This window comes from Volvox carteri (genome assembly GCF_000143455.1).
Source record: "Volvox carteri f. nagariensis unplaced genomic scaffold VOLCAscaffold_1, whole genome shotgun sequence".
NCBI lineage: Eukaryota > Viridiplantae > Chlorophyta > Chlorophyceae > Chlamydomonadales > Volvocaceae > Volvox > Volvox carteri.
In genome coordinates, this window is record NW_003307545.1 from 3,584,742 (window position 1) to 3,602,212 (window position 17,471).

Sequence of the window (17,471 nt, forward strand, 5' to 3'; positions counted from 1 at the left end):
GGGGGAGGGGGAGGCGGAGGGGGAGAGGGGGGGGAGGGGGCGGGGGGAGATGAGCGAGTGAAGCTGATGATGCCAAGGAAAGACTGACGTGCACCAGAAGTTTTAAAGGCGGCATAACTAACCAGTCGGCGCTTGTAAAGGACAAGTCCTCGCGACAATCTAGTCGTGACGATAGCGGAAGAAAACTACCTACCTAGCCGCCAAGATTAAAATAAAGTGCGGAAAGTGAGCAGGAAAGGGCGCGGAAAGGGGGACGGGAGACGGGTACAGGGGATTATATACATGAAAAAGGTTATAAGGTTCAACAGGAGGTGGGGTACAAGTGGGAGGGCGGCACAAAAGGGGGAAGGGGTCCCGAAGGGGAGCTGCGCTAGGAGGGGGGGGGGAGGGGCTGAGCACATGGTTGGCGGCGGGAGATACCATAGGCGGTGGGGGGAAAGAGGGAAACGGGAGGCGGAGGGAGCGGAGAGCAGCGGGACAGGGCAGCACATGCAAGGGCAGGAGGAGGGGGCCCTCTGCCCCCAATGTAATCCCACCCACCCCCCACCCGGCCCCGCCCCTCCACACACACACACACACACGCCCACTGGGCCTGCTAGGCTGCAAGACCAACAACGTGACCATCGTGTACACCCCCTGGAGCAACCTGAAGAAGACGGCGGGCATGGATGTGGGCCAGGTGGGCGCGTGTGTATGTATGTTGTTACAGGGTGGTTAACTTCGCCAGCGGCCCCCTTTCCCGGGGCAGTCCCTGCTCTCCCCTGCTAGAGGGGCACCCTAATCCGTCACCCCATCCGACTTCAGAATGTATTCGTTGGGTTCGGCAACTCACCACCAGCATCCAACCAAATCTAGCGGATCAACGGCGCATCAACTTAGTTCCTGGTCAGCCCGCAAGTTGATTTTATCACGTCCTACATCGTCCACAAGATGGGGGGCCACCTCCCATTTCATCACTCTCAAACACCCGAGGAGTTGGCAGTCGGATTTGAACCCGGGTCGGCCGGGAGCAGAAGTCAGGCCTTACCCTCTGCCAGCCGCCTGCCTATGTATGTGTATGCATGTATGTATGTATGTATGTATGTATGTATGTATGTGTGTTGGGGAAGGGATACTGATCTGGGCCCGGAGGTGGAGCACCGTGTTACACGTGTGTGTGTATGTATGTATGTATGTATGTATGTATGCCTGTATCTGCACTTATGTATGTGTACGGCTACACATGCCTACTGCCGCGGACCAGGTAGGCTTTTATGACCAGTCCCTGGTGTTCAAGGTGAAGGTGGAGAGGAAGAATAACGAGATCATAAACCGATTGGAAAAGACGCGGCAGGAGCGGTACCCTGATCTTGCGGCGGAAAAGGAGGTGTACATGTCGCAGGTAGGTGGGGGGATGGCGTGGGGCGGGCGGTGGGGTGTCGGGGTATGGGGGTGTGGGGGAAAGGGTAGGGAATGGGTTTTGGGCACGGTGAGCAGCACATGTGTGTGTGTGTATATCGGGCCGTCCGTGTCGGGTGTATGTCGCGTGATTGGATGGCTGGCGGGGGGAAAAACGAACCACGACGGGGGGGAGGGTGGCTGCTGTGTGCTGCCTACACATACACATACAAACGCACCTACAAACAAACGTGCCTGTGTGTATGTGCTTGTATGTATGCGATGCGTCTGTGTGAATGTGTGTATATGATGTGTGGGACAGGGGGGTCAGATCTTCACCCTGCGGCCGCTACCCGGCAGACCCGGCCTTCCCCGGTATTTCGGGGCACCCTCATCTAGTCACCCTAGCCAACTTCTCAGTGGATCGCTTAGGTTCTGCACCCACCACCGGCATCTGCCGGATCGACGGCGGCCCAACTCCATTCCTGGTCAGCTCGCAGGTTAACTTTATCCCAGGTCACCATCGTCCATCGACTAGGGGCACTTTACCTTCCACGCTCGGAAGGATTTTCGACCTTGACAGGTCTCGATCCCGGAATTTCTGGGGACATTGGTGCGTGCCTTACCAGTAGTGCCTGACCTTGTATGTTGCTTGAAGGTATGTATGTATGTATGTATGCAGGTGCGTCAGGCTCGCCGTGCTGGCGAGCGAGCTGCTCGGGCCGTGGAGAAGGCCGCCCGGGAGGAGCGCAAGAAGCAGGAAGACCTCAAGAGCTACAAACACATCATGAAGGTGAGGAGGGTAGGGGAAGGAGGTGGGGTGGCAGGACACTGGGTGGATGGACGGACAAACAGACAGACGCACAAAAGACGGACGGACAAACAGGCGGACGGACAAACAGACAGACGGACGGGCTGTATGGGTGATACCCCACGGGTGCTGCCCCTCTCTCCCCCGGGGGCTCCTCCTCCTCCTCCTCCTCCTCCCGCCGGCCCTCAGCGACCCCAGCTTGACCCCTCGCTCATATTTCCCTTGATATTTCCCTTTGCCAGCGCTTTCCTTGCTCCTCCTGCCCCCATCCAACCACGTGTCCGCCCCTTACCCCACACTCCCACACCCCCTGACGCCGTTCTCTCGGCCCACGGCGGGGCCGTTGTCCTTCCTGCCTCAGGATGAGTTCATGGTCAGTAACAAGGACCTGAAGGACAAGTACACCTCTGTGGAGGAGCTTGAAGACGACTTCATGTGATAGGCCCCCGTGTATGTGTATGTATGTGTGTGTATGTGTGTGTGTGTTTGTCTCTACATTCATGACCCTATGGGTTGGGGAGCTGGGGGATGGTGGAGAGCGGAAATAAAGTGACGCACGAAGCACGAAGCAGAGGAATCTCAAGGGGCTTCAGCGCATTAGAAAGGGGGGGTCGGGGGGGTAGGAGAGGAAGACGAGACAAGACACGGGGTGGGGAGTCGGTGGTTGTGGGGCCGTCGGTGTAGTCACAAGGGGGGGGGGGGAAATGGAGGTGGGTGGGTGGGGGTTGGGGAAGTGATTTTTGGGGAGGGAGGGTAGACGGGGACTCTTTTCTCCCGTGGGGAAAACCCACACAGGGGGCCAGACATACATACACGGGTACTAAGGACTCGCGCTTGGTCAGCACATGTAAGGACACTGGTAATCAACAGCTTTGTTGATCTTACTTTTCAAACAGATTGTACGGCGTTTGTATCTATGTATGTATGTATGAAAGAGGCAGCGGGTAGCAGCACGTTCCCGATAGCGTTGGGCATTGGCCCGGTCCGAAAGGGCTGGATGGAGGTGCGTGGTGGGGCAGATGACGCGTCCCCACAGGGGCGAGGACGCGTCCATGGAACCGGAACCTTTGAACCTTTATAAGAGTGACTCGAGTGGGTTAGGAGATGTGCATTCGCCAAGCGGCAATATTGTTGGGCCGCAAGACGGCTGACATAACGCGACATGGATCCGGGTGACTGGCGACATGAGCGACGTGATTGTCAAACGGCGTGATTAGGGGCGATTGTTTCTGGTTTGACAAAGCGCCCCGGGCAGGTTCTGGACTGCGCAGCGAAAGCTTACGTCGGTTGGGCTCCCTCCCTATCGGTTGAGACCGCTTGGAGCTTTGGGGTCCCAGGATGACTACTGCAAAGGATTCATGATTGCTCGCGTCTCTTGTAATATAGTTCAGGGCTGGTCAGTCAAGGCGCGTGACATCCCTTTTCCTTGCATAGCCATCTCTCGCATATACCGTAATGGGATTGTCCAACGCTGAGCCAAGAGAAGCTTATCTCTTTTGTGCACTTATGGGAACACAGAAGAGGCTCAAACTGCCACGTGACAGTGCCATTGCCCGCTGCAGCTAGGAGGACTAACATTGCTTCAGGTTTACTTTAGCTTCTCAACCAGCAGATGTAAATCAGGGATAAGAATGTAAAAAGAAACGGATCGATGTTAGCATATCACGCCAGGTTACATCACCAGATTTGGGCTGTCATTGCCAGCGTCATCATGTACCACAAGAGCTCAGCGCTCTTCGACCTTTGCTGAAATTGAAGTCGCGCTTGATGATAGCAGCTTTATCGCTTATATATATTGAGTTATCAGGTGCTCTAAAGAAGCTGCCTCTTTTAGAATGTACGAGTTTGGCAAATCGAAACGCAAAACTTGACTACAGTCGCTAACTATTGTTCAGAAGAAGGATTGGTTATTATTCACAGCTTGTGCAGCAGGAGAAGGCCTCGTTTAAAGTACTCCTTTGGACGATTGCGATCAACTAGATTGCAATCTGGTTGCGGCCGAGCGTACGGCGCAAACAAATATGGCAAAATCTTATTCTCTATCGTCCCACACTGCCAGCCAATTGGCCAAAAATGAATCCCCTAACACGCTCTGCGGCTGAAGTTGCGCGAAGCGCTTCAAACAACACTTTGTTAACGAGCTTACGCAGCCTAAAACGAACACAACGGTATCCGTCAAAGCACCCAAAAGCAAGTTTTCCTTTGAGTTTGCAGACAATCCCTCAACGCAAGACTTACACGACTCGCTATGAGCTTCAGACACGATGGAGGAGGCTAACGGCCCGAAGCCAGGCCTCCAAGCGCTGCAACCTATGCAATCTCAGCAGCTTGGGGGGCCGCCAAGCGCTCCAAGCACCTCAGGCCAGCAGCCCCAGGACCACGAAGCCCCAAAGCCAAAGGTGCGTCCTTAACGGGGCCGAAAAATGCGGTAAGCGTTGCATCGCGCACGGGCCGCGCTCAGCCTGCACGGTCGTTGGCGAGCTCAGATGTTGGAAGCATTCTTGGGTAAGCTGCCTGCTGATCCCAGACGGGAAGACTTCTCAATGCGTTGCTGTGGCCTTGAGGAGCGCGTGCTAGGCCGGCTAGAAAAGCTTTCCGTTCGTGCCGCGTTGGTCTATCACAACAAGAGTTAATACGCCATGACCCCAGGCTCGGAAGCCTTACATCATTACAAAGCAGCGGGAGAAGTGGACTGATGAGGAGCACGCAAAGTTCCTGGAGGCTTTGAAACTGTATGGGCGAGCATGGCGGAAAATCGAGGGTGAGGATGGACATACGTGAGAGGCATTACAGCGTTAAATGTGCCCATGCGTATCCCAAACGTTTTAGAAGACGTGGAATTTTTTTATGCGCCAAGCTTGCGCCGGGTCGACAGTTTTAGGCTTGCGGTTAACTTGTGCTTTCGGGGTCTCACACCAACCAACGGCTCGACACAGACGCAATTTTGCCCTGCCCTATTTCGCCCCAATTGACTCTTTTCCTTCTCCCACCAGAACACGTGAGCACCAAGACAGCGGTACAGATCAGAAGCCACGCGCAGAAGTTTATTAACAAGCTCGAGCGGAATCCACCAGCTGAGGATGGTGAGCCGCAATACCATGCGCCCGCTCTAGGGTCAGAGCGCTCGCGTCTTACAACTGCCCTGTATGGGGCCAATTTTTGCATTCATTCTTCCAATTCTGTGAAGTGCAGAACCTGAGCCTCTCAGTGGAAAGAGATAGTGCCTTCTTGGCCGCAGACGGGCCGCCGTACGGATCGCGGAGCTTGTGTGCCAAGCCCGCTCAATCATCCTGCCTACCCTCCTTACATGGCTCATGCGCACCTTTTCCCCCGCCGCGGTTTCTTGCCCTGCCCTCGCCCCTTTCCCACACGGCCGGCATCCGCTGATAGACGTCGGCTGATAGACGTTAACCGCCATGCGCAGTGGCCATAGAAGTTGCAGTAGCAGCAGTAGCAGTAGCAGTAACAACAGCACCAGTAACAACAGCAGCAGCAGGGACAGGGACAGGAACCAACATCCAACCTGGCGGGGCACATTCCCTCCATTAGAGACCACCAGCCTCCGCTTCAGGGGTCGCACAGTTGCGCCGAGGCAGCTCGTTGGCATTGCCGCGTGCCGATTATAACCCTAAGAGGCCCTTGGGACCCCCCCCCTTGGGTCTATCCGATCTGGGTCACCGCCGGCTTGGTTATTAAACCCTAAGTTAGGGCTGTAACGCCAATAATTGCAAGGCCTTCCGGCGTTCGCGGGCATATTCGTGCAGGTGGTGCCTTCCATCGTTCTCCCTTTTCCTCTCTTTTCTCTTCCCTCCCCACTCTTTCTCTCTCTCCCCCCCGTCCAGAGATTGTCGTTTTTCTGCATGTATGTATGTATATATTTATGTATGTAATTGTAATTTTGTAATGTATCTCCGTCAAAGTATCGCGCAATAGACCCTCCGCCGGTGCTATGCGGCTGCTCGTGTGTGCTACGTTGTCGCCTGCAGGCGAGGGCATCGCCATCAGCATCCCGCCACCGCGGCCCAAGCGCAAGCCCTCTAGGCCGTACCCAAGGAAGGAGTCAGCGCTGCCCGAGAACAGCGGCAGCGCCGCCGCCGACGCCAGCGGCGTCAACGGCGGTGGTACGACGACGGTGACGACCCTTGGCGGCGGCGGCGGCGGCGGCGCCACTGGCGGCGGCGGGGGCGGCGGCTCCACCGCTGTTGCCGGCAACTGTCAACAACAATCCAAGTTATCTGTGCCGGCGCCGCCGCCGCGTTCCGCACAACAGTTGTTAACGTTACCACCCCCGATTGCCGGCCTTCAACACCTGCACCTGGCATTTCAGGCCGCGCAGCCGTTGACGCCTGTGGCCGCCGCTGCGGTGGCTGCGGCGGCGGTGAAGTCGCAGCACCAGCAGCAGCAGCAGCACCAGCTGCTACAGGATAGGCAGCAATCGGCCCATCATGCAGAGGTGACGGACGCGACGGTGGCGGCAGTGGCGGCCGCGGCGTCGGCGGCAGCGGCAGCAGCGGCGGCGGCGGTGGTGGCGGCGGCGGGACAGCAAGTCCAAGCACATCTCCAGGTATATCTGTACCACGATCTGTGTGCTCAGTTAGCGCGTATGTATGTATGTATGTATGTATATATATGTATGTATGTATGTATGTATGTATGTATGTATGTATGTATGTATGTATGTATGTATGTATGTATGTATGTATGTGTATATGTATATGTATGACTTAGATTACACTGTGGGCTGCGAGAGCCGGGGGCCGAAGCCGAAACACAGCGCAAGGGTCGGGAGCACACAGCACAAGTCGGTTAGTCTTGTGTGCTCCCGACCCCGACTCAGACTGCCAACACTCTACGCAGCCACTCCGCAGCCCCTCCATCCGGGGATGGCGCTGCAGTGAAAACACCACGAAGGGTTCTCAGGTCCCGCTAGAGCGAGTCCACAAGTCTAAGCTAGGGCAAAGTCAAAGGCTCTCTGAAACAACCCCCCAAAACACCACCAACGAAAACGGGATCCTAAGGGAGGAAAACAAACAAACAAACAAGATATGTATGTATGTACTACCACTCACCCACTTCCACCCGCCCTTCCTCAGTCGCATCCCCCTCAGGGCTTTCCATTTTTCGGTCTACCACCGTCGCTCCTGGCCCAGATCACCCTACAGAACCCCGCATTGGAGGTGGGGAGGGCCCCGGGGGGAGCTGGGAGTGGGGCCGGACGGGGGGGCGGGAGCTATTGGGGGTGCGACTATGGGGTTTCGTGGCTTACGGGGTTCCTAAGCCACAAAGTTCTAAGGGCTTACGGACAGGAAGTGGATTATAAACCATCTTATATGTTTCCGTACCACAAACAGGTATCCCGCTTGCTTTGCTTGCAACACGTATGCTTGTTTGCACAAAATGTAGCACGGCCATTTCTCTTATCTAAATGCCGTACGCCGTACACTGTACAGCACCAACGCCCTGCCGCAACCTCTCCGGACAGCTATCAGCAATATTTTGACAAATCGTTGACATGGATTGGCATGGATCCGTACAACTGTCAACTCCCAACTGTCCGCACAGACCATACCCTGGGGAGGTGCTGTCAGCAACGGTAATGGGACTGGCACCGCCAACGGGAGCGTCGTGGGCGGCATTGCACCGCCACACCGCGGAGGCGGCGGCGGAGGCGGAGGCGGCGCCAGCCACACCGGTACGGAGGGTTGCCTTGAAGAGCACGCCTGGTCCGGCCCGCGGGACGCCCCTCCCTGGATGATATCTCCCGCCGCCGCCGCTGCTGCTGCCGCTGCCGCTGCGGACCGGGGCCGCCACCACCACCACCCGACACACCATCATCACCACCACCATCACCACCACCACCATCGGCACCACAGCTCGGAACGATCCCAGCAACAGCAGGTGCGTGTATGTATCTGTATGTATGTATGTATGTATGTTGTTACAGGGTGGTATAGCTTCACCAGCGGCCCCCTTTGTATGTATGTATGTGTAAATCAGCTTAGCCTGAGCTGCGAGGTGATGTCGCAACGGGGGGGAGGTCAACTAGCACCTTCACCAAAACAAGTCGTCTTCGGAAAAAGGAGTGGAAATTATAACTGGAAATGTTTATCTGTTTGTGAGTGTGCGTGTGGGTATGTGTGTGTGGGTGAAAGGAGGGAGGGAGGGTGGATGGAACACCTGACGAGTGGAAATAGAGGGAGCAGCTCTATGCGTGTGCGTGCGTGCGTATGTATGTGTGTGTCGCTCTCAGTTTGTAGACCACTAACTCCCCAACCCCACCCGGCACTCGACCCGCATTTTTTCCACGTCACCTCATATTTTCAGTAAATATCTCCAAATGTTTTGCAAAAAACGATGTGAAAAATATATATATATATATATATATATATATATAGAGAGAGAGAGAGGGGGGGGGGAAGAAAGGAAGAAGGTAATGCATTTCCATCGCCACCAACACAACCTGTCACGAACACCTTGGATTGGTTTGCAGACTCTGGCACTGGCCGAGGCCACCGCCACCACCAACGACGGCGAGAACCCCACCGCGATGATGATGTTGGCGGGGGAGCTGCTCGCACTAGGACGGGGCGTGGGGGGGGGAGGTCAGGAGTCCCGCGGCAACAGCGACGGCAACAGCGTCGTAACGGAGCGAGACGGAGAGCCCGGCGCCGGTGACGACGATGATGAGGATGAGGGCGACGACGAGGGCGGCGATGATGGCGGCGGGGAGGGCGAGGGCGAGGGCGAGGATGTGGGAGGAGGTGGTCGCGAACAGGCTGCCCAGAGCAACCTGCTTGGCACGGACCCGGTAGGTGCCCAGGTGGGTTGGCGTGGGGTGGGGTGGGGTGGGGGGTATTTGTTTGTTTGTTTGAGTTACAGGCCGATGAACAACAACTACAACAATAAGAATAACAAGAACGACAACAAAAATATACAACTAGAGAACGACAAGCCGTCCTCATCCTCCTTCCTTCCCTCCCACTTGACTGACCGCGCCCCGGCTGCCCTTTAACCTTTTCGCTCCCTTACCCCCCCCCCCAAACACACAACCCCCCCCCCCAAACACAGTTGATGTGGGGAAGCGCTTCTTCCGGCTTTGGCTCTCATGGTCTTACTGCCGTCACTTGCACTCATGCATGTGTGTGTATTTCCCCCCACCCCATCCCCCACATACTCCCCCCCCCCACACACGCGCGCACCCCACCCCACCACCTCCTACACACCTGCTGGCTATGTGCAGTGGCTGTCGGCGGTGCCTCAGCCGGCGGATCTCGACCAGCAGCAGGAAAACAACCCGACACTGCAGTACTGGCAGATGCTAGGTGAGGCCATGAGGGTGGTAGGGGTAGGGGTTGAGGTAGGGGTAGAGGTGGAGGTGGAGGTAGAGGTGGAGGTAGGGGGAGAGGTGGAGATAGAGGTAGGGGTAGAGGTGGAGGTAGAGGTGGAGGTAGGGGTAGGGGTAGAGGTGGAGGTAGGGGTAGAGGTAAATTACGGACTGACCGATGGATCCCCCGGGCACCAGGACTTCAGCGCTCTGTCATCCGGCCCCCCCTCCCTAAGATCCGAAACCACTTCTTCCTTTCCCACTTCCCATCCTTTTTATCGTTTCCTTCTTCTTCCTCTTCCTCTTCTCTTTCCTTGTCGGCCCATGTGTGTGTCGGTTTCAACAATGCGACGATTGTGAACCCCCCTACCGCACAACGCACTGCGATGTCGTTCTGTTGTTGCTGTTGTTGCTGTAGGTATGATGGACGGAAATCGGGCCTTGCTGGCGGCGGTAGCGGGGGGCCCCGGCGGCGGCGGTAGCGGCAACGGCTCCGGGGGTCTGGGGGTCCCGTCCAGGGACGGGCACGTGCACGGCCTTGGGCTCGGGCTGGGCCTGGGGCTCGGACACGGCGGGCACGTGCACGGCGTGATGAAAAAGTCGCTGAGCAACAGCACCCGTACGACGGGCAGTGGTGGAGGCGGCTTGCGCGCCAAGACCAGTGCTAAGACCCACGGGTCACTAAAGGAAGCCCAAGGGGCGGCGTTCCTCCGAGACCAGCACAAGAAGGTGAGGGAAGGCGGCTCGGGTTGGAAACGTATGTATCTGTGTATGTATGTATCTATGTATATATGTACATATGTATGTATGTGTGTGCGTGTGTAGGGGGCCATTGGAAAGAGCCCTAAGTCCGTCGCCTGTCCATAGCAGCGTGTGTAGGTAAGTTGGTAGGTAGGTAGGTAGGTAGGTTGGTAGGAATTGCGAGTGCACCATCATGGCCGCGGGGGACGGGGGGATGTTAGTCGCGAAACCAACCAATTCAAGGCTCCCTCCTTCCTTTCCCCCCCCGGGGAGGTAGGGGGGACCGATTGGCAGCCGTAGCAGTGACTTCCTTCAAAACACAACACGCGTCACGACGCCGTAAAACACTGCCCCCGCGCCAACCTGCCGACCTGCCAACCCTGCAGGTGGTCGCCGCGCGCGGGGCGTCCCCGTGCGGCAGCGACATGAGCGGTATGAGGGACCACCACCACCACCACCACCATCATCACCACCTGGCCCACAACCACAACCATAACCACAACATGGAGCCCACCTCGCCGTCATTGCAAGAAGCCGGCAGCGGCGGCGGCGGCGGCGGTGGTGGTGGGAAGGCGGCGGGGCGGGGAGGTGGTGGCGGCGGCGGCGGCGGCGGCGGAAGCTCCGACACTAACGGCAGCGACAGCCGGTTGAGAGCTGCGTGCCATAATCACGAGATAAGGTGCGGGGTGAGAGTGAGAGAGAGAGAGGCAGGGGGAGAGGGAGGAAGGGGTGAGGTGGCGGAAGCTGTGTGGCGAGGGACTGGGGGACCGGGGTCGCCGTACAGAGTACGACAGGCCCCTACCCTTATCCCTATCCCTAACCCGACCCCAATCCTATCCTACTTTGAAAAGCCGTCTCTTTTTTTCTGCGGATGAGCTGCTTGTTGCCCTCCTCTTTCCGCCTCTTTTCTCCTCTTTCCTCCTCTTTCCTCCTCTTTCCTTCCCCCAACCCCCAACCCCGACCCGCTCCGCCCGTGCCCCTGTGAACGGTTCGTTGATGGACCCCGGGTGGCGACTATGCAGGGAAGCCCAAGGGTCCAATCCAACCAACACCAACAACGGTAATAACGGTAATGGGAACGGAAGCTCCGGCAACGGATCTAACGGTAATGGAAACGGGAGCGGATCGCAAGGCAACGGCTCGCAGGTGTGTACGTGTAATGTATGTGTATGATATGTGTTTGTATGTCTATGTATGTATGTATGTATTGTGTGTGTCGATGCATGTATGTATGTATGCTATAGCGGTGTGTATCCATGGAACCTTTGGCCTTGCGATAGCCGCGGTGGTTGGTTTGTCGGTTTGTTCGCAGGGCAACGTCAACGGTAGCTCCGGCAACGGTAACGGTAGCTCCGGCAACGGTAACGGTAGCTCCGGCAACGGTAACAGCGGCGGCAGCGGCGGTGGTGGAAACGGCGACAACGGCAATGGTCACAGTGTGAAGGACAGCAACACCCTCGTCTTCAACGGCAACGGCCACAGCAGCGGTGAGACAACGGTCACCCGCAAGGGGGGCACAAATCGTACGACACGAACGCACATTCCACTTGTAGCCCTGAAAGCGCTTGGGGCATTAACTCATTCCCGTACATATGCCGTATACCGTTAAAGACCTTCCATAAAATCAATCTAAATATTCTGTGTCTGCGTCCACAAAGCAATTCGTGTCCCATCTTGTGTGAAGTGAAGTGTACGGGGAGCCTCCCGCCATCTTGCTCGTCATCATCTTCATTTTCCTGCCTCCGCCCGTTTGCCCTCCTCTCCGTTTTCCCCCCCGGGGTTGCGACGCAGCCAACGGCACCAGCCAACACCACTCTCACCACCACCACCACCACCACGGACATCTGCCTCGCTCGCCCGCGTACGACATCGGGAGGTACCCATCGCGATGGGACGTACGGGATAGAGACGGCAACGGCGCCTCAGGCAGCGGTGTACGGCGGCCGAGTTCCGAAGAAGGGGGCGAGGACCACGACGGCGGCGGCGCCGCCGGGCAAGCCGTCGGGACACCGATGGGGGCTGTTGGCGGCGGCGGCGGCAGTGGCAGCGGTGACGGCGGCGGCGACGCGGGTGCTGCCGGCGGCGGCGGTGGGCCCGGCCAGGCTGGAAGGACCGGCGGTGGCAGCGGCGGCAGTGCCGTTCCGACTGGTAGTGACGCTGCGGGGTGTGGTGCTAGTGCGCGCAAAGGACCTCGAGGAGGCTCTGGCGCCGGCGGCAGAGGGGAATCCGGTATTGACGCTAGCGCCGGCGGCAGCGGCAGCGATGGCAGTGGAGGCAAGGGCAACGGCGGCGCTGGCAGCGGCGGCGCTGGCAGCGGTCGTACGGATGGCGGCAGCGTGGGCGGGGGTGGCATGGCAGGCTTGATCGGCTGCCCTGGCGGCGGCGGCGGCGGCGGCGGCGGCGGCAGCACCCCCCGTCGGCCCGACGGCGCCACAGGAATTGCTCTCGGCCGCGCTGGCTCTGCTTTCACGGTGCCGCCTCCGTCGGTTCGGTCGCGTGGCGGCAGCAGCGGACCTGCCGCTGGCAGCGGCGGCTGCGGCAGCAGCGGCGCCGCCGCCGCCGCCGCTGACGTGGGTAAGATGCAAACGCTATTGGCGCGGCTGCAGGTCCATGCGTCGCTGGCGCCGTACCAGACACCTCCCGCCGGGTTGTCGCCGACATTCACGCAACGGGCCATGAACACCACAACGACGACGGCGGCAAAGCCCTTCTACTCGGCGACTACTCATCCAGGCTTGCTGGGAGCCATGGCGCAGGCGGCGGCGGTGGCAGCTGCGGCGCAGTCTACGCCGCCACCGCCGCCGCCGGCCGCGACGACGGCGGCATCATTGGCGGCGGCGGCCGCCAGCAAACTCGTACTTCCGGGAGCTGCCGCCGACGCGCTGGCGGCGGCGCTCTCTCAGATAGCACACGGGACCTTTCCGCCGCTGTCTTCGGACGGGCCGGAGCTCCCACCTGTAGCACCTCTCGACCCTGCTGGACGGCTGACGGCTGCGGCGGCATCGGCGGCGCCAGCAAGTGCAGCGGCGGGTGGCGGCTCTGCGGCGGCGGCAGCCGCCGCCGCTGCAGCTGCTGCCGCCAGCGGCACCGGCGGCGGCGTCACCATTGCCGGAGGTTGCGGCGGAACCAGCGGCGGCTCCGTCACATCCGCCAACGCGGCGGCGGCCTACGCCCGGCTGATGGCGCTGGTAGCGTCGCAACAATCGCCGCAATCGGAGGCCGCGGGCTTGCCGATCTCGTCACCATCCGTACAGGACGTGTCGATGCAGGACGTGCGGGGGGCCGCAGGGCTCTCTTGTCTAGCAGCGGTGAGCACCGTGAGCGGCGGCGACCCCGGCGGCAGCGGCGACGGCGACGGGGGATGTGAGCTTGCAGCGGCGGCAGCAGCGGCGGCGGCGGCGGCCGCCTTTTCCAGACATCGCCTGCTGCAACCCACGCCTCTTTTAATGGCGGCCGCCGCAGGTCTGGCTGCCGTACAGCATCATCAACAGCAGCAGCAGCAGCAAACAGCGTCTGCAGTACAGGCGACGGTGACGGCGCAGCCAAATGATGCGCGGCCGGGTCTCGTACGGCAATACAGCAGCGGCAGCCATGGCGGCTGTAACGGCAGCGGCGCCGCACTGGGCTCGTTGCCACAGCCGACGCGCACAGCCTCGGTCTTCGCCACGCGGGACGACGGCCCCTCGTCCTCCGGACTTCCTGAAGGCCGGCAGCGGACGCACCTAGATCCAGAAAGCGGCTGGGAGTTGCCGCAGCCGCCGCCGCCGCCGCTACCGCCGCCGCCACCGGGGGAAACTGCCTCCCCCAACGGTGCTGGCGGCGGCGGCGGCGGCGGGACCGTCACGCCGCCGCTTGCTTCCGCTAGCTTAATGACTCTTCCGCAGCATGCCGTGGGTTTGAATCAGCTGTCTAAACAGCCGCTGCCGCTGGCGCAGTCTTTGCAGCCGCCACCGCAGAGCTCCCAGCCGCACGCGGCCCCGGCGGCGTCCCTCCCCTTGAGTCAACAACCGCGACAGCACCATCAGCAGCAACAGAGCAGCAGGCTTGTAGGACCAGTTCAGCCGCTGCCGCCTCGCCCCTTGAGTGCCCTCCGCCAGGTCGACCCGGCGCAGCGGAGGCCACCACCAGCGGCGGCGGCAACGGCAATAGCGATGGCAGCGGCGGCGGCGACGGCGCCGTCGGGACCTCTGAAACGCTTACCACCACCGGGAGGGTGGCAAGGGGGGGACTCTGGCGACGGGGGGGACGACACGCCCAATCCAGCTCGCAAGCGCCAGCATCAGTGATGCCCCCAACCCCGCGAGTGCCATCTCAAGCTCTGCCGAGGTGGTGCTGGGTGGGAGCCAGGAGGAGTTTCAAGCTGCCCGTTGGCCGTTGGGTTGTAGCAGGTGGTGGTGGTGGTGAAGGTGGTGAAGGTGAAGGGTATAAGGCCGTAGCTATGCGAGCGAGAATGGGCGGAGTGCGTCCTGGGATGAGTTGCGCGACGTGTGCATGTATGTATGTATGCATGCATGCATGCTTCTTGTTCTCGTTCGTCATCATCATCATCACCACTATTATTATTGTCAGTTGTAGTATGTACGGCAGTAACCGATCCGGCAGTAACCAGTACGGCAGTAGGTGTTAGGCAATAGCAGCTGTCAAGTCGGAGGGGGTGCAGTTGCCTGCATGTGCATGCGTGTATGTGTGCATGTGTATGTATGTGTGTGGCCTCCTCCAGCCTGACGTCAGCAGGTATGAGAGCGCTCGGAGGCGGCCTACGCAGATGGCCTGGGGGGGGGGCGGGGGGGGTTGTAAAGAGGGGGGGTAAGGAGAGGTGTGAGAGGATTCTCGATTAGTATGCAGCCGGGGAGGGATGGTGGTGGCCAGCCGCTTCTTGTCCTGTGCGGATGTCTGTCTGTCTGTCTGTCTGTCGACGATTGCACGGCTCACATAAGCCCCAAATACGTCGCTCGGACCGTTGAGGTGGTAACTGACCCACCCTCACATGCACTTAGGCGGGCGACCGCCGTAGATTCTCGTGTTGTTGTCTTTTTATGTATGTATGTATGTATGCATGCATGCATGTACATATGCATGCATGTATATTTGCATGTGGCTGGGGGGAGGGTTGGGGGGCCCATGTACTGATGCCTTTTTTGGGACATGGTGTGTATGTGGTGTGTGTGTGTGTCCCTGTGTTCCTGTGTTTCGTGTGTGTGTGTGTGTGTACTTAAGAGCCAACCAGACAAAAAGAACGAGAGTAACTATATGTATGTATGTATGTGTGCGTGAAAAAATGGGGTTTGGTATTTGCGGCATGCGGTTTTTGCGGCAGAGAAACGTGGCGGCAAACAGGCGGCGTATTCATGTGTTGTGTGTCCTGCTGTGCTGTGCTGTCGAAGGCACGGGGGAGGGGGACCGACGTTAGTGCCTTTATGCCGCCACTATAGTATGGCACAGTACGGCATAATTAGTAAGGCAGGCAGAGGTCCCTTCTGGGAGTGTCCTTCTGTCTGTCTGTCTGTCTGTGTGCTCATTCCTAATATTCTTGGTGCTGCATAGCATCGTGGCGTTTTCCGCCGCCGCCATGCCGCGTGTGTTTTTGCGCGGCATCACACCTCTCTTTTTCCTGGAATACTCGACGAACTGCCGAAACTTGGCGAGCTCGTTGCGGCAAATTGCTGATGCCATTTTCTGTTCCCACGGTAGGAAGTGGAAGTGGAAGTGGCAGGGGCAGAGCGATGTGGGTTGAGAGTGTCTGAATTTTTATTCAGACCGCTCCAAAACATTGGTGCGTCCTATACCATGCCCTCTATAGCATCAGTGCCGTACCAGTGCCGTACTATTAGTATCGTACGACAGACAAAGGGAGGGAAGAAGAGGGTCTTAAGCGAACTGTTTTACTGGGCTGGGTTGGCGATCACCCGAAAAAGGGAAGGTGTGTGCGGAGTGTGTGATGTGAACTGATCCTTCCCAAAGAACGGAATCAGGGTTCCTCGGGAAGCTGTTTGGCTGCGGCCGCGGTTGTGTGTTTGTGTGTGTGTGTTTGGGGGGGGGAGGAGTTGTGGGGGAGGCTGGCAGAGAGCCGAGTTATTGGGTGTATGACTACATACACTTAGTAGAGATGAGATTTCTTGAAGGACGGGTCTTTGGGCTTTTTTGCCGTTTTGGAGAGCGAGTGGCGAGGGTGCCTCGTCATCGCGATGAAGCAAACGCTCGCTGGGCGCATGTGTGTATGTGTATGTGTGTGTGTTTTTTAGTGTGTGGAAGGGGAAGGGGGGAGGGGGAAGGCGTAATGGACTAGCGTGTGGTGCGCGCTCTGGTACCGGACCTCGTTGCTGATAGATACACACTGTGTGATGCTGTGATGTACTTTTGGATACTCGGAGCAGGTAGACGAGGACGAGACAAAGAAGGAACTAAAATGCTACTACTGTAATTGCACTTGGCTTTGTTATCGCTGGCGGCGCTGTGGAGGGCTGATGGTAGAGAAAGGCGGAGGAGGAGCGGAAGGGAGGAAGGGGCAACTTAAGAGCAGCTAATAGGGCGCGACACAACAGTGTTTCGTTTTCTTTTCCGTTTCCGTTTTGGCCTGTGTGAGCTGTGGGGGAATTTGTTGTTGTTGGCTATATGGGAGGCGCCAGACCAAAAGACGCGGAGCGCATGGTGTGTTTGTCTGTATCTATGTTCCATGCATGTGTGTGCAGTTGCGGCCACGCGGTTACTGCTTGTACCACCAAAGTTTAATTTTCGCGGGGTTGGAAAGCCACCGGCTGTGGTGGTGATGGTGATGGTGGTGAGGTGGCGGTCGTGAAGGAGGACCGGGGCGAGCGGTCCGGGCACCGAAGAGACGAAGAGGACGAAATGCGCTGCAGCGGCGTCGTGTTGGCAGCACTGGCACACTGCGTGACGGCCCTGAGTGCAAGACCCTCCTCTCCTCTCCCGAACTCACCGCTCCGCCTTGCCGCCCTCTTATCGCCACCACAGCAGCAGGGCTGCATCTTCCACCGTATCGCGCTGCCAGGCAAACTCATATGTGGGTGTTTTTTTATCAGTGATTGGTTCAATGCATCCAATGCCACACTTGCACACGGGCGCGGGCGCAGCCGAAAGGTGAGACCTAGGAGAGAGCTAGGAGAGAGCTAGAACGACCCCCCCTGGAGGGGTGGTATGGGGGTGTTTTAATCCGCTCATGCACTCTCTCGGGGCGTCCCGAGCGTTGTCTTGGTGCTTTCT

General features: G+C 58.6%; 2 protein-coding genes across 2 annotated transcripts in view; both read left to right on the forward strand.

Annotated features, from left to right (window-relative positions):
- VOLCADRAFT_101600 (uncharacterized protein) overlaps window positions 1-2,627 on the forward strand; it is a gene marked incomplete at both ends in the record, with an annotated part of 3,142 nt that extends 515 nt beyond the window's left edge. Inside the window, 4 exons of the mRNA XM_002945800.1 lie at window positions 600-679; window positions 1,244-1,381; window positions 2,060-2,170; window positions 2,550-2,627. Coding sequence (XP_002945846.1) covers window positions 600-679; window positions 1,244-1,381; window positions 2,060-2,170; window positions 2,550-2,627 — 407 coding nt within the window. The remainder of the gene's footprint in view (window positions 1-599; window positions 680-1,243; window positions 1,382-2,059; window positions 2,171-2,549) is intronic.
- Window positions 2,628-3,104: 477 nt separating this feature from the next.
- On the forward strand, window positions 3,105-6,752 carry VOLCADRAFT_115775 (myb-related transcription factor; the record flags this gene model as incomplete). The annotated part of the gene is made up of 5 exons (XM_002945801.1): window positions 3,105-3,191; window positions 4,838-4,949; window positions 5,182-5,271; window positions 6,175-6,320; window positions 6,516-6,752. Coding segments are annotated over 5 exons (672 nt in total), but the record flags the coding sequence as incomplete, so codon positions are not given.
- Window positions 6,753-17,471: the final 10,719 nt, after the last annotated feature.